We start from the raw sequence: 15,793 nt of genomic DNA, 5'->3' as shown, positions 1-15,793 counted from the left end.
TTTATTAATTTGGTGTCCAACTGTCATAATACTCACATAAGAAAGAATTTTTTAGCAAATAATCACCATTATGACACAGATGTGAGGTAATTTTGAAGTTTGGTGAAACATGCCTAATAAACGGTTTTCTATCTAAATTTTAACCAAAAGAAACAGCTTTAAAAAAAATGAACATATTTTAATAACCATCAAAAATTTACAAATTACATTTATATAGTTTGAATCAAAAAAGAATAGAAATTAAATCTCACATTGGACTTTATTGATTAATTGAGAAAATACTTGATCATGTAAAATATACAATATTGATATAATATTAATTTTTATTTCATTTTACAAAGTGACCATATTTGTGAATTTTGACCCCTTCCAGTGACAAGTTTTCTTATTAAAAATACCCTTTGTACTATTCCAGTTATGGCCCATGATTGAGAGACTAGCATTCAATCCAGCAACCTGGACTAGCCCTGACAATATGAAAAATGCCACTTGTACAGGGGACTGGAATGACTACATGACTCCAGCACCTGGCTCTACCTTTAATATCACTTCTGTCCAGATGACCCTCTGTGGAGCCAACTTTACTGTTCTACTGGCAGAATTAACTAATGTATTCATGGTAAGGAAAAAACCCTGAGTTTCATTCCATCTAAAAGTAATCTTGTTTTCCTTCAATTGATACCCCTGTTAGTTTCAGTTAAAAAGGCTGATGGGCAAAGCACGAAATGGATAAGAAGATGGCTTTGCCCTTTTTGGACAGCTCGAACCCATGGTAGGGAAAAATCCTTGTGTTTATTTGGTTGTTGCTACATGTACCATCAGCACAGTTTTCAGAAGCACAATGATTTCATAAATCTTTCATTATTTTTTGCTTGCTTATGTTTTTAATTTACTTTGTTGGTTTTAAGTTTTGTTTAGATCCTAATTTGCTTTGCTGGTCAAAAATCAATTTTTTATTTCACAGCCACAGGGCCCTGCTGATGGCAGCTTTGACTTCAAAGAATTTGGGGCAAACCTACAAGAAGTTACAGATTTGTACACTAAGTACATCCAAAGTTTTTATGCCCCTACTGTGCCCACAGCAATGCCCACAATGCAATTGCCAACATGGATGAATGGTTCTGTGTGGAATGATATAATGGGCAGGTTTGCGGAGAGACTGCAACAACAGCTGATGTCTCAAGATGTGTCTCAGTAAGTCTGGTCTGCAATAGGCATATGAATTAAAGTATAGCTTGATGGTTTCATTAGTTGTTGTGTTACTGGTATGTGTTGTTATTTTTTATATTAAAGCAAAATTAATGTGCATGTTTTGTTCAGTGCCTGGTGTTTTTGGCCAATATGCTCAAGAGAAAAGGGTCTTCATCAGCAAACATTAAATGATACAATAAGTCCTTTCAGTAAAGATGTGATGCTACCAAACTTTATTATTGTAAATAATAATGTTTAAATTTATTAATTTAAGATAAAGCTTGATTGTATCCTAACACATTACCTTGGTCTGTTTTATAGCAGAATTGAAAAGTCAACAAATGTGATATACATCTGTTTTTTCTTAAAACTTTTTTTCTACTTTACTATTTTTCCAACTGTAGGATATTTGGTCTGTTAGAGAAGATGTCTCCATATCTGGGCAGTGAGTTTGGAATGATGTTCACCGAACAAAACAGAATTATCAGCACAACAACAGCTGTTATGGATATTCTTCTCCAGAAGTTGCATATGTTAAATAGTAAGATCACATTTTTACCAAACGGGAGTTTGCATACTATATATAAATATGTGCATTTACTGTTTTTATCTCCTGTATGTTTGACTGAAAAGGTTGAAACATTTAAGATTTAATGATTTCTGTTCTGCTGCGTATTTTATGCTAACTCTGGTATAGAAATGTTTTTGATGATTATTTTTCTGTTGTTATTAAACTAGCCTAGGTCTTTAAATGTTAAATGACATGTTTTTAGTATCATAAAGCTGGTTCTTTTAACTTTGTCATTTGAAAGTCTTAAAAATACTTGAGAGAACTAAGCTCAGTAAATTTTGTCATTTAAATTTTACTTATCCACCTTCATTCTTAGCTACCCATGGACAGCTCTCTGACTTCTTTGCCCACTCCCCTGAAACTAAGAAACTGCTGGCCATGCTCCGCAGCTCTCCAGACATTATGCAGGTCTTGATGTATTCCCAAAGTAATGAGAAGGTATGAGGAAACTAGAGCTGCATCTAAACTTCTCTTTTAATTGGGATTTTATATCTTGTCTTATCCTGAAAGAATGAAAATGAATGTCATACTTCCATGATCATATAACTAGGATCTTTTTCTGTATGATGAATTTCAACTTATGCCACAGTACTTGCCTAAGTGTATCTTTAAAGATAAGCCCCTCTTAATTGAAAAAAAAAAACATAAGAAAAATATACAAGACTTATGACACACTATAATGGCTAGTTGATTTTGTCACAAATTTGTTATAAAGTTTTAAGCTTTTGCTGTGATGAAACCCTAAAATATCTTTCTGTAGTCACTAGTTTTGCAAAAAGTTTTATATTACCGTATATGTCTGGTTCGTGTTTACAGTTTATGGGATTATTTGGAGAGAGCGCAGCTTCAGCTCTGACTAAGATCTGTACCCCATCTCCTTATTCCAACATCTCTGACTACTTCAACATTCCTGCTGGCTCTAACATTGATCTGGAGGCTCTGAAATTGGAGTTCTGCAAAATCAATGTCACATTGCTTTATGGAGAGCTTGTGAAAGAATTTAACATCCAAGCTATAATTAATGCAGTAAGTACTATTGAAGTTCAGGTTGTTTAAATATATTTTTATGGGTTTTTGCCTGAAATTTATTATCAGTTTTAGATGTAATTAATGGGTTGTAATTAATAAGTAATTAATTACATGTTTTTAATGTAACAGTTCTTATTTGAAACACTGAAATATTCAACAACAAACAATCTCAGCAAGTTATAATACATCACTTGTTATCTTCCAGTTTAATAGCAACCAGTCAACAAATTATACTGCCTATGCCATGAAACAACAAGAGCTACAGGCCTTGATCACAGAATGGGCCACAAATCCACCTAAGTTTGTTGTAGATCCTGCCTGGATGAATGGAACACAGTGGCTGGAGATTTTGGTCAAATATTCTGAGAGTCAGAATGATCCGCTGATGGCTCTCAGGCAGTAAGTACTCAATAACTTGGTTAGTTAAATCACAGTTAACAGAACAGCTAATACTAGTGTAGTAATCTCATTGACAAATGGTTATTAATTACAGAGCAATAATTATGAATGTATAACTGTTGATAGATGCAAATTAGTAAGTTCTTTCAAAGAAATGTTTTTATTAGATTTAAGAGGACTTAAAAGAATACGAAAAGAGATAAAATAGCTGCAAAGTGACTTATCAAGACCACAATTGAATCATGTTATTATTTTTCATACAGCTGTAACTTAAAAGTCACTATATACCTATTTTTTACTGAGAAATTTTTCTATGTTATAGGGGTGCAGCTGGTTTGGGTGCTTTATTCCAAGCCTATGAAAATGACACCACCTTCAATGAAGTGATGTTGGTGCTGAACACATTGATCAAAGTGACCAACCAACACGTCTCCACTTGGGCAGGAAAGAACATTACTCTGGCAGACATCTTCTCGGACACCCCAGCTTTACTGGACTACCTGACCACAACACTGGACATTGCACCACAGGTGGCCGAGGTGCTCCTGCAGGCCTCTGTGAGTGACCCACTTGTAGTTATGAAGGCAATGAGCTATGGGAACTGGAGGGACTTTGTATGCAATGAAACCCATGGAATTACCACAGTCTTGAGAGTACCTGCTGGTGTGAATGTTACTGCAGTAGCAGCACATGTCTGCAAATTCAACGAGACTGTTATTACGTATGAAGTAATGAAGAAACTTGGCCTTGACACCGTGATTGCCAAGTTGAATTCCAGCGTTCCAGTGAAGGTCAACTGGAGAGAGGTTTTGGAAGGATCCATGGAACTCTCGCAGCATGTCCAGACCTTGCTTCAGAAGCAGCCTAACTTCCAGGTCCCACAGCTGGACGTGGCCCAGTTCGAGGCCATCTGGAAAAAGTTTGTCTCCCAGATGGATGTCTCTAATATAAACCAATGGATAGAGACTGCCATGATGACCTTCGCCCAACTTTCAGAAACTCAGAACCTAAATTTCATTGAAACTTACTTCAAGTCTGGTCAGGTCTTGATGGAGTACTTGAACATGATGCTGGGTCACTTCAGACCAGAGGGAGGCATGATAAGATTGGGAAATATCTTCAAGAACGTCACTCGCGTCAGAGATATGATGGAGATGGTACTCCACCTGGCGCCTGATGTGGTCAATGCCATGATGTCAGCTAGCATCAGGATGGAGAAGGTAGGACTTGTGCTAGAAATTGACAATAATTTTAGAGAATTAACAATACAGAGCATGTTTTATGACTTAAAAGACAATCATTGCATTGATGTAATTATAGTCCTTAAAGATATGCTGATACAGAGGTTATATACTGTGAGACTGCTATTTTGATAGCTTAATAATTTTCTTAATTCTTGCTTGATGTTATCTTCTAAGATTTTAACAATTTAGAAACAAATTATGCCATTTTACCAGACAAAGAAACACAATTACATGTTCCATTAACCTTCAGGCTGTCCAGTGGTCTCAGCTGACCCCAGCAGAGATGGACGCTGTGTTCTGTAGCGAGGCCAAGCTGTTGGAATACTTCTACTTCCCCGACACCTTTAACACCTCATATGCCATCAGGGCACTGTGTGGCACCAACTGGACACAGTTAGGGCAAGTGCTGACCGATGAGCTGGACATACCCCAACTGATTAATAATGTAAGTATTATGATGTCATCATGTCGTGGGGAAGTGGCCTAGATTTTCATCATTAAGGCAGGCCCATCTTAAATTAGCATATGTAAAAGAATATGTCTTGTGTGTCTCTCTATTTACCCAGTACAAATGTCCCTATACATAAACTGTTAAAACCTGCTGCTGGTGTGAGTTGAAATATTTATGATATTTGCATATATATGGTATGATTATGATATCACTTTTATGTCTCCAGCTTATGGCAGCATTCAATGGCAGTGGCACCTTCAACATGGAGAGGTACATGCAGGTGTCCCAGGAGATCAGTAACACCATCATGCAGATGGTCAATGCCACTCACTTGGAGTTTAATGGGAGAGATGTCACCAAGTTCTTCACAGGCTTTAATGGTACCCTGTCTCCTAGCACCCTGCTGACTGTCACACAGAACCTGCCTGCACTCACCGTGGAAACGTAAGTCATATTTCTTTTTATTTATTTATTTATTGTTTGTTTGTTTGTTTGTTTATGAGGAGAGGAATACACTAGATAAAGTGGCTATTGTTCCTTTTTGTTTAGTTTTAAATAAAAATAATTGTAGAAAATTTAATTTATGATGAATTTTAATAACTTTTAAAAACAATTTACACAACTGCATAACTCTATAATTCACCTAGTATGATATACTACTACTTGCATAGAAATGACTTTTTGTATTGTATTTTAAGCTTGTTGATTTCATTCCTGTTATCTAACTGTTTTCAGATTTGGTATGTTCCTGGACCAATTGACCCCATTCCTGGAAAATGTCACCTTCTGGAGAGATACAAAACCAACCCTAGAAATCATGAACATCTTGGCAAGAGTGATGAATAAACAGCTAGATGGACTGATAAGTAAGTTTGTACCAAAGAGTAGATATTATTGACTTCAAAAGGACTTTCAAAGGTATCAACAAAGAAATTCATCATAAATATAAGGTTTTATACTAAGAATTACTGTACAAGGAAAAGATAAAGACTATTTTTTAGTTTAGTCTTGAGTGATATGGACTGCACTTTAGATATATTTTTATTCATTTTCTTCTTTGAAGGTGGAAACCCTGTCACCATGGAAACACTATTTAAGAATGCTACCCACTTTACTGATGTGATGAGGAAGGCATTTGCCATCACCCCTGATATCATTAGGGTCCTCAACTATGCAGCAGTTGATCCACTCAAGGTAGAGAATTTCAAGAGTGATATTTTGTTTCTTATATATGTTTTTTTGTGCATGCATGTATTTAAAATCTATTTGTGTCTCAAGGTGTTATTTTTTTCTACACCAGTAATCAGTCGTAAAGTTCACAATCGTGGTCCATTTCATATTAATGGTTTCCCGATTAATCTGCCAAATTTGGAGTAATAACCTTCAATTAAATTTCATTAAGATTTGAAAAGGTTGTTGAAGATCGTAAACTTTTCAACTCAAAGTTGGGAATACCTATAGTGCTATTTAGAAACAAATGTAAAGAAAAACTGATATTCTGTACATACATTGTATTGTAGATTGGTGAAGCAAAAAGTGCTGAAGACCTGCAAGCTGTGTTCTGTTCACCATCCACTGTGCTGCCACCTGGTATCAATGAGACCGCAGTGAGGATGGTGCTCTGTGGCACCAACATCACAGCCATATATGTGGAGATGATGAACCAGATTAATTATGTGGCCATTGCTGATGTGGTGAGTGCTAGCTATCATTAAATGTCTCATATCTCTTTCTTCAGTGTTTTGATGTAAATACCTTAAAACTTGTTTAGTAAGTCCACATTTAATTTACCTTTGTTTTTAGCAGATAGTCAAGAAAGTCAGAACTTTCATAGCTATAATGAAGTCAAAAAATATGATTCTTCACCTCCAGTTACACAAAGCCAATTCAGGAATGGACTTGGGTCCATTTAACTGGACTTCTACTCTGGGAGAAATGTACAAGCTCGGAGAAAAACTGGGTCTTGTCTTCACCAATACCTCCTACCTTAGTGTCCTGGCCCAACCTGAGTTCTACATGTTCAATGGGGATTTTAACACCTGGATGAAAAAGCTGGAAAATGCCAGCATGCTGAATACACGGGAGATGATGATTGTGTAAGTTGAGACTCATTAAGCAGAGCAGTTTAGAAATGATTTTTTGACATATGGGAGAACCCAGCAGTGCCTTCAGGCAGTTTTTTTCTAAACAATCATGCAGTATGCTATTGTTATGCCTTGTTTGTATTTTGTTTTATATTTATTAAGAACACAAAAATGATAAAATATACATATTTTCTATGAAGCAATTTAGATAAATGAGATAAAAATAATAATGTGTTTCTGATAGTCACATGTTTCGTTGTTTTGTTTTAGAATTGGGGCACAGTTGAACCAGATGACACCTTTGTTAGAAACAACAGATTTCTGGAGAATGCAGCTTAGGCCACAGTTGGAGATTCAGAGGATTTTGATCAATGTGATGGAGAAAAAATTAGAAGGGCTACCACGTAAGTGGCTTCAATTTTTGTGACGCAGCTATTGTCAAAAATTTAATAGTTGTGTAAAAATTAAAATACTTTTTTGTAGACTGCTGTAAGTTTTCAAGGTTTAGATAAAAACCTGAAATGCCTTATAGCTTTTATATTCAGTTTTAGATCTTAACCTTTGAAACAAATAGAATATTTTTTTCTACAAATAGAATATTTTTTCTACAAATCGAAGTTATTTTGAGAAAAAGTTGTTTTAATCTTGAAAATGGATGCCAAATTATTCCTAATCAGAGTTTATTTTCGTATTATAGAACCAGCCACCACCTGGACCATGGAGACCTTCTTCAAGAATTCCTCCAACTTTGTTCACTTCATGGAGAAGGCATTTGAGGTGGCTCCAGACATCACCAAGGCCTTTACTTATGCCCAAGTGGACCCGCTGAAGGTACAAATGTCTATATGTCATCTAGTCTGTGGTGATAGTCACTGATTAGAAACTATTGGCTGGTTAAGTTGGCACCTGAAAACTGAAAAATAAAAGTTCATAGTTACTAGTCTGATCAGCTGTTTTTTAAAGACAGTTTTTCCATTATTGATACATGTACCATTTGTAATGGTTTTCTGAGGCTTATATCTCTGGCTTTATTCTCCAAGAATGGCCTTAAATTAACTCACGACCCTGTCTTGCTCAGATTGCTGCTGTGACAGACCCAGCAGACATTCAGGCATTGATGTGCGGTGATGCCACCACTTACCCTGCCACAGTTAACGTCACTGCCGTCAAGGAGGTCCTGTGTAAAACCAACTTTACAGCAGTTTATGTGGAATTTATGAATGAAATCAACTACCCAGCCATTGCTGAAGTGGTGAGTAAATTTTATTTGATTTGATTTTTAATTTGAAGCTTTTTTACCATAGAAATTTGTGATGGTAGTTGGAAAACCAGTTTTACAAAATTAATTTTGATGATTCTTTAGAATATCCCAGTTTTTTTATGAAAAATGGAATTGATAGATTGAGTTAGAATGAAAAAAGCTGTCCCCATTTGCAAATAATAACAAACAAAACAAAATCCTTTTCATATAGTGTTGGTAGTTTCCAAAATGTTTGTGTTCCTGTAATTTAACTATCTTGTTTTATAAGGGGAGTTTAAGTCAGCAGCGCCCTGAATTATATTTTTTTATTAATTGGTTTCCATTATTACATTCAGATCTACAAGGCAAGTAACAACATCTCAATGGGATCATTCAACTGGACTGAGGTCCTCCTTGGTTCTCTGAGACTGGGAGAGAGATTTGGAGTCGTCTTCACCAACATCAATTTACCCAAAGTACAGGATTTCTTTAATTTCCATGGCAACTTCACTGCATGGCTGGAAAGGATGGCAACAGCATCAACTCTCAACAACGAGGATATTGTAGCAATGTAGGTGACTCTTTGAGGAGAAACTAATTTTTTTAACTTTTTTATCTTAATATAAATTCTTTCTTTTGTGACAAATTGACATTGATTCATCAAAATTTTATTATTGTTACATAATTTGTCTATTAAGTTTTTTTCTTTTTTTGAAAAATCATTTACAAAAGACAATATTTTTGTAACCTTGATATACTTCAAGATAATAGTGAGAATTTAATTTTAATTGAAAGGCAGTTGGCAATAAGTGACCAAAAATATTTTTTCATATGAAATTAGATATATATTAGACTGTGAAATTATTGTGAACATTTTATCATTCAGGGTTGCAGCTTATATGAAGAGCATCACACCAGCCATACAGAACATGTCTGGTGGGAACGACCTCCTCATGTTCTTCAAGGCAATGGATTTCCTGACTGAGACCCTGACTGACAGACTCCGAGAGTTCCAAGGTATGGGATCCTTTTTCTTTTTTCATTTCCTCCCTCCACCCCACCCCCTCCCACAATCACCCCTTGGCCATAAAGCATTTAGTATATCTATGTAGTTTGCTCAAGTTGAAGTGGGCAGATTAAAATATGTTTTCAACTCTTGTAATGTTTTGTGTTATTGGCATTGCTTTGTGGATGCATTCGCTTATTTTCCCAAATCAGGTATATGAAAGAAAATATATAAGTTGATTTTACAATTGAATTCGCTATGTTTTTTAGTTTTGCCTTATTATGAACTTTTGTTTCTTAACTCATTATTTTAGCCCAACCAATCACTCTGGAAGTACTTCTGAAGAATGCCACTCAGCACATTGCGCTGTTGAGAGCTCAGTTGAACTTGGATGATGAAACTATCCAGACACTAATGACAGCCAGGTTCAGACCCAACAAGGTAAATATTGAAATTGAAATAAACTTTTGTAAAAAATGGCAATGGATTTGGAACTAAATGAAGTTGATATGAAGTTATTTGATCATAAACTTTTTTTCGTATGCCTATCCAGGGTAAGTCTCTAAATACCTTTTCTAAAGATAAACTCAGCAGTGAAAAGTAACACAAAAAAACACAAATAAGTGGTCAGAGTTAGTACCAATGAAAGTCATTTCTTTATATTCAATATATTTTTTCACTCTATACACTGCATAATAAGTTCACATTCCATGATAATTGGCAACATTATTGGTGCAATTTCAGTTGGCAGAATTGGTGGCTTCACCAAACCCAGACCAGATCCTGTGTACATCAAGTATAGAGGAACTGCTAGAGCTTCCTTCCAATGCCACCATGAGCCTGGACCAGCTCCAGCAAACCCTATGTCAACTGAACACCACTGTGTTACAGCAGGAATTCTTGAGCCAACTCAATCTGCAGCAGCTCATTGATATGGTGACTACACTTAGATCCATAATATTATATGTTAAAACTTTCCTGTTTTTAGTCATTTACTGGAGTTGTAAAATGGTACCAAAGGTGACATTGTAATGATCGACTTTTGTCTGTCACTGTAATTTAAGCAAGTCCATTGAAAGAATAAAAAAATGATTTTCATATGTTATTGCAGCTGGATGTCTACTTATCTTCACAAACTTACAGTTTGATAGTTTTATTTATGCATTTCATGTTAAGTCATATTTTAACCAGTTATACATGTTAAGTTGATCTAATTCATATGTGTCATCACCTATCTTACTAAGTCTGACTATTTAATGTAAAATAATTAATCATTATGTTAAAACATAATCCATAGAGAAATTTGATCACTTTGTCAATTCAGAATATGTTTGATTAAATTTTGTTATGTATCACAGCTTTATATTTTTGGTTGCACATGCAAGAGGTATTTTTATGAACAATATTGAATTTATCATTTAGGTGTGCAAATAAATTTGATCACTGTGAGGTATTGGCTTTAAAAAAATGAGTACTTTTTCAGATTGTGAATGGCATGAACTCAGCTGAACCTGTACAAATTGACTGGATGGCAGCCATTAGACACGCCCGTGAATTAGAAGCAGTGATCCGGCAGATGATCCAGAATCCACCAAAAGTGGACCAAGAGCTCATGAGCATTGTCAACATCACTAACCTGGGCCCAGTGTTTGCCAGGTTCGCTGAACAGTGGCAGACGGCATTGACAAATGTTGATTTTAATTCGTAAGTTTTTTTTTCATACTTCATATGTCCAACAATTTTGAGTAATAATGATGGCTGTTAGCAGTAGTGTTATGCTGCAGTTTTTCATTTAACTTATTCCATTCTCTTTTTATGATATAGAAAAAGACTTCCTCTTTTTTACATAAAACATTACAGAAATTTTGATGGTTTTATGTTTCAGGTTAGCTGCCATTATGCAGAGTCTGAGTCCTATGATGCAGAACACAAGTTTTGGACGAGAAACCATCAAATATCTCAGAATCATGGACCTCATTATTGATGTCCTCAATACACGACTTGAAGAAATGCAAGGTATGAAATTTACATCTGCCTGTCAAACAAAATTATTCCCCATTTATATTTCATTATTGTATTGATAAATAAATTCTTTAAAATCGTCCTCAAGATAATTTTGTGCCCTGTGCAAATAGAGATGCATAGTTTCATGTTTTCTGACCATCAGACATAATGTCCTTACATTTTAAACAAATTTCACGTGAGGTGTATTATTACAGCAATTTTTTGTAATGCAACTTAGATAAAATATTTCATTTGTAGATTGCATAAATTTAGTTGTTTGTTTATGAGTCTTAATCTAATTTTTTCTCATTTCTCATTTTTCCCTTCTTCCAGGGAAACCTTTGAGCTTGAACAGTCTGCTGCTCAATGTTACAAGTCTGGTGAACGTAATGGAAAATGTACTGAACATAGACCCCAGTGTTGTACAGACTTTCCTCACTGCTAATGTAGACTCAGCCAAGGTAAGCAATACAGAAATAAGGTTATAGTCTTCTTATTTTCTTATTTGTATAAGAAGGAATCGTTATTACTGTTGTGAGAAAATCAAACCTAAAATGCTTGCTAATTTAAAACAAGTTTTATTCTGTTGGCATGGTATATTTGTATGCTTTTTACATCCTGGCTTAGTAATATTTGGAGATAAATGTATAATACTCTGGCATCAGCCAGCAATAACATTAACATACGTATTTCATCAAACATTGCTATAAGAAGTGAATAAGTGTAACTGGATCACACTTTCAGTGCATTATGATCCCAACATGATGTCCAAGTCATCTGAATCAAGTGTATAAAATGACTAACCTCCATTAATGGAGGTTAGTCATTTTGCCGTTTCATTAGTTCAGATTTTACTAAATACAGTGATATCTGTGAAATATTTTTTAAAAGGATAAAACAGGTAATAAAATTGCCATAACCTGTTTAACTTTCAGTTGAATGAGCTAATAAGCAACCCCAGCCAGTTCTGTAGTCAGGACCTGTCTCAGGTATTGACCTTGCCAGGAGCTGACATTAATGCCATTGAACAACTGAAGGATTCCTTGTGCCAGGTTAACACCACTGTCATCCTGAATGAGTTAAAGAGGCAGCTGGACATCAACAGACTGACTGGACAGGTCAGTTTGATCTTTTCGGGGCAATACTATATAAATAATAAAGCGAATGATGATGTTTTTTTTTTTGGCTGCTTTTACTGATGAAGAATGATTTTTTTTAAATATGTGAATAAATGGAAAAATACTACCTTCAAATCTGAAATGTCTGTATATATTTTTTATTATCCTTCTTATACTTCTAGATTACCAACATTCTGAACTTGAACAGCACTTCATTTGACTGGATAGCCTACATGGTGAAGACCCAGAAGCTGAGTGACCTGATCACCAGTCTGGCCACCAATCTCTCCACCGCTGACTTCCTCAGGTCACTCAATGCCAGCCAGCTCCTGAATCCTGGAGCCATGCAGCCTTTCACATTTGATCCCAAGATGTGAGTAATTGTTACATTCTTTAAATTATACTGGTATTTATCTTCCATGAGAAAGCAAATTGAATTAGTACCTTGAAACTGGGGTATATTTTTCTACCTAATAGATATTGTTTTTTACACCAGTGCAGAAGAAAGATCACATAAATGGTCTTAAATTTAAATAATGTTACATATACCATTTAGTAGATTTCATTTCTTCTGTTTTTTTTTTTCAATAAAATTCATTAGATTAATAAGCATGACATTTTAAAATTTGTTACTGTTAACTAATATTCTGAGCATTTAAAGGGACATTCTGTCCGTATTAACTGTCACCTGGACCAGATACTAGAACATATACTGGTACAGGTGAACTTAATTAATGTCAACAAAGAGCAGCAGGAACTCATTAACAGACATGTGACCTCTTGTGTTTACCTGTCCATTCAGGGTGACTCAGTTGATAACATCTCTGGCTCCATTGTTGAATGGCATGGATGCTTCACTGTTGAATGGCATGGCTTGGAACCTACAGATGATCAATGCACAGCTCTCCAGGTTGGCAGGTAAGGCATCCCAAAGTTCAGTCTGGTTTGATTGTATAATTACCTTTTAATGGCACTGCTGTCTTATTTAATGAGATTTTAGGTGATTGTGCATAGTACTTGTTCACGTTGTGAAGTAAGCAAGGTAGTCACATTAGAATGAACACAATAAGAACAGGCAAGCTGGCCTAGCCCCTAACTCATCAAGTGTTCTTGTCTGGCGTAGTGTTGAGTTTATATATTGTCATATTGTTGTGCTTTGATACAAGTACAGTAATTTTTGTTTAGTTGATCTGTGCCTTCTGGAAAGAAAAATGCATGTAGGTGTTTCCTTGCTTCACCATTCCTGAGAAAGGGACTTAAAGAAAGCATAATGAGCAGTGTGACTTATAAACAAACAAGTTGTTTTGAGTTAAATCTATTGAAGTTCAATCTGACATATCTTTGGAACCAAGAACCCACACTGCTGATTATCAATTTAATCAAACTTGTAAAATTGTCTGTTTCAGATCAAGGATGGACTGTAGAACGTCTGATGCAGAACCAGACAGCCCTGGCTGCCTTCTTCAAGGACATGATGCGTCTTTCTGGCACAATGGCCACTGGTTCTGTATTACTAGAGAGAACAGAAGGCGTGGTAAGGAGGCAGATAGCTTCTGGATTTGATAGTATTTATAGAATTTTTCTAATATAGCTAGAAGAAAAAAATACACCATCCCTTTTTCCATGTCCAAAGGAAATAACAGGGAGGAAAATATGTATAAACATTCAAATAAAAATATGTAGATTTCTATTAGTACACCTTCAACAATTTTCTCTACTCAACTAGATTTCCCTTCATTTACAGCAAAATTTCTGTTATTATTACCAATTGACAGGGTCAACTACGAATTTGTCCATAAAATTTCCTTGTTGAAAAAATAACAATTGTAACTTTTTCATCCTACTTCAGATGAAGGCATTGATGCGCGATAGTCCCACTGGACAGCTGGTGTGCCAAAACACATCTGCAGTGACCACGTTACTGGATATGAACCCGGCAAAGATTGCCACCTTGCAGCAGATCTGGTGCAACCATCAGCCAGACGCTGCCTGGAAGGCTCTCAGGCAAAATATGTCTGCAGGGGAGCTGTACAGCATTGAGCAAACTGTAAGTACAGCCATGGGGAAGGTATATATAAACAGGAAATATATTTTAATTAATCTTCATTTCAATCCTTCTTTAGCATGTAAATATTAATCAAGCACTAATAAAGCAAAAAAAAAGTATTCAGGTTTGACAGCTGTCTTTCATACTGGTTTCATTATCTTTCACATTGGTTTTATATTGATATAAAGCTTGTCAAAATTTTAAAAACCTCCCTGATTTCACAGCTCTGGCAATGGAGATATATGCATGCTATACGGATGGGTGACTACACATTTGCTCTGAATGTGACTTCCCCCAATCTGGACTTGAACGCGCTCACAGACAGTGTCAGGACGATGATAGGTGTGCTGGAAAAACTGCAGTTCATGAACTCTGGACTTGGCACATTCAATGCCTCCTACTGGCTGCGAGCATTGAATACATTCAGTATGGCATCCACAGAGGGCAACATTCTACTGTAAGCTTTGTTCCATTTTATTTTCATTGTCCAGTTTGTAAATTTTATTTGGATAGCTCTGTATAGCAAATGGACAGCTGTTATTTCCATACTGTTTGTTTATTTAACTATAGAGTTCCTTTTGTTTTCCTAAATTTGAACAATGCATTATGTTAATTTTAAATATTATAAGTGCTTTTACACAGGAAAAAAATGGTATAAGATTATTAAATTCATTGTGAGCTAACAAAACCCCAGAACAATAATTCAGGAACATATTGAAAAGTAATATTTTGTATGCTTGTAGAATGCTGGATACCCTTCGTACCCTGGATCCATTGTTCAGTGACAGTGAGATTTGGACAGAGCTGACAAAATATGTGAACGGATATGCTGTCTTTGCCAACTACCTCAACACACAGATGGAGAAAATGCAGGGTACATAATGAATGACTCGGCAGTTTTGGGTTTCCATTTATCAGTATTCCTCCATCTTGAATTCATTCAAAGTGTGATGTTTTAAGTTGTCTTAGTAGATGACAAAAGTCAGAAATTAAAAAAACGATGAATCTGAAAAAGTGAGAGTTGACCATGATGTCAATTAAAATTTTCTAGTTCGAAACTTCACGGTTCGGTTGGTGGACATGCTTCCTGATCCAGATGCCATGCAAGAGATGCTGACTGCAGCCATGAGCCCAGAGTTTGCTGCTGAGTTTATGACAGCTGGCATGTTCCCCATCAAGGTACGTGTACTATGTTTTAGGATGGAATCCAATCAGTTATAAAAAGAAATTAGAGACAGTCAGGCCTGGCTTTTAATCAGTTTTCTTTTTATATATATTATTTTACCTCGGCAAATTTCAAATTTCCTGCAATTTTTAGAGATCTAATTTTTGTCAGGCACAGTTTTGCAAAAAGTTGTCACACGTAGGGACATAACAGCATTCCACGTTCTTTTGAAATAAATCACTTT

The 15,793-nt window shown here is 35.6% G+C and overlaps 1 protein-coding gene across 16 annotated transcripts in view; it reads left to right on the top strand.

Annotated features, from left to right (window-relative positions):
- The window catches only part of LOC106181188 (uncharacterized), an 82,465-nt gene that overhangs the window by 30,460 nt on the left and 36,212 nt on the right, over window positions 1–15,793 (top strand). For all 16 annotated transcript variants that reach the window (XM_087006011.1, XM_087006018.1, XM_087006026.1 and 13 more), the window contains exons 31-61: window positions 416–619; window positions 965–1,194; window positions 1,596–1,732; window positions 2,079–2,200; window positions 2,579–2,788; window positions 2,997–3,190; window positions 3,513–4,410; window positions 4,685–4,879; window positions 5,112–5,329; window positions 5,621–5,751; window positions 5,949–6,079; window positions 6,406–6,579; window positions 6,758–6,981; window positions 7,240–7,373; window positions 7,667–7,800; window positions 8,048–8,221; window positions 8,566–8,780; window positions 9,096–9,226; window positions 9,529–9,656; window positions 9,960–10,151; window positions 10,699–10,919; window positions 11,101–11,231; window positions 11,553–11,680; window positions 12,155–12,337; window positions 12,520–12,710; window positions 13,140–13,255; window positions 13,744–13,871; window positions 14,187–14,384; window positions 14,609–14,841; window positions 15,128–15,258; window positions 15,436–15,563. In XM_087006011.1, the coding sequence (XP_086862137.1) occupies window positions 416–619; window positions 965–1,194; window positions 1,596–1,732; window positions 2,079–2,200; window positions 2,579–2,788; window positions 2,997–3,190; window positions 3,513–4,410; window positions 4,685–4,879; window positions 5,112–5,329; window positions 5,621–5,751; window positions 5,949–6,079; window positions 6,406–6,579; window positions 6,758–6,981; window positions 7,240–7,373; window positions 7,667–7,800; window positions 8,048–8,221; window positions 8,566–8,780; window positions 9,096–9,226; window positions 9,529–9,656; window positions 9,960–10,151; window positions 10,699–10,919; window positions 11,101–11,231; window positions 11,553–11,680; window positions 12,155–12,337; window positions 12,520–12,710; window positions 13,140–13,255; window positions 13,744–13,871; window positions 14,187–14,384; window positions 14,609–14,841; window positions 15,128–15,258; window positions 15,436–15,563 (5,964 nt within the window). The remainder of the gene's footprint in view (window positions 1–415; window positions 620–964; window positions 1,195–1,595; window positions 1,733–2,078; window positions 2,201–2,578; window positions 2,789–2,996; window positions 3,191–3,512; window positions 4,411–4,684; window positions 4,880–5,111; window positions 5,330–5,620; window positions 5,752–5,948; window positions 6,080–6,405; window positions 6,580–6,757; window positions 6,982–7,239; window positions 7,374–7,666; window positions 7,801–8,047; window positions 8,222–8,565; window positions 8,781–9,095; window positions 9,227–9,528; window positions 9,657–9,959; window positions 10,152–10,698; window positions 10,920–11,100; window positions 11,232–11,552; window positions 11,681–12,154; window positions 12,338–12,519; window positions 12,711–13,139; window positions 13,256–13,743; window positions 13,872–14,186; window positions 14,385–14,608; window positions 14,842–15,127; window positions 15,259–15,435; window positions 15,564–15,793) is intronic.

The sequence above is a fragment of the Lingula anatina genome, chromosome 2 (genome assembly GCF_051362555.1).
Source record: "Lingula anatina isolate TDL-2025a chromosome 2, LinAna3.0, whole genome shotgun sequence".
NCBI classification, from domain to species: domain Eukaryota; kingdom Metazoa; phylum Brachiopoda; class Lingulata; order Lingulida; family Lingulidae; genus Lingula; species Lingula anatina.
This window is presented reverse-complemented; position numbering and strand designations above follow the sequence as displayed.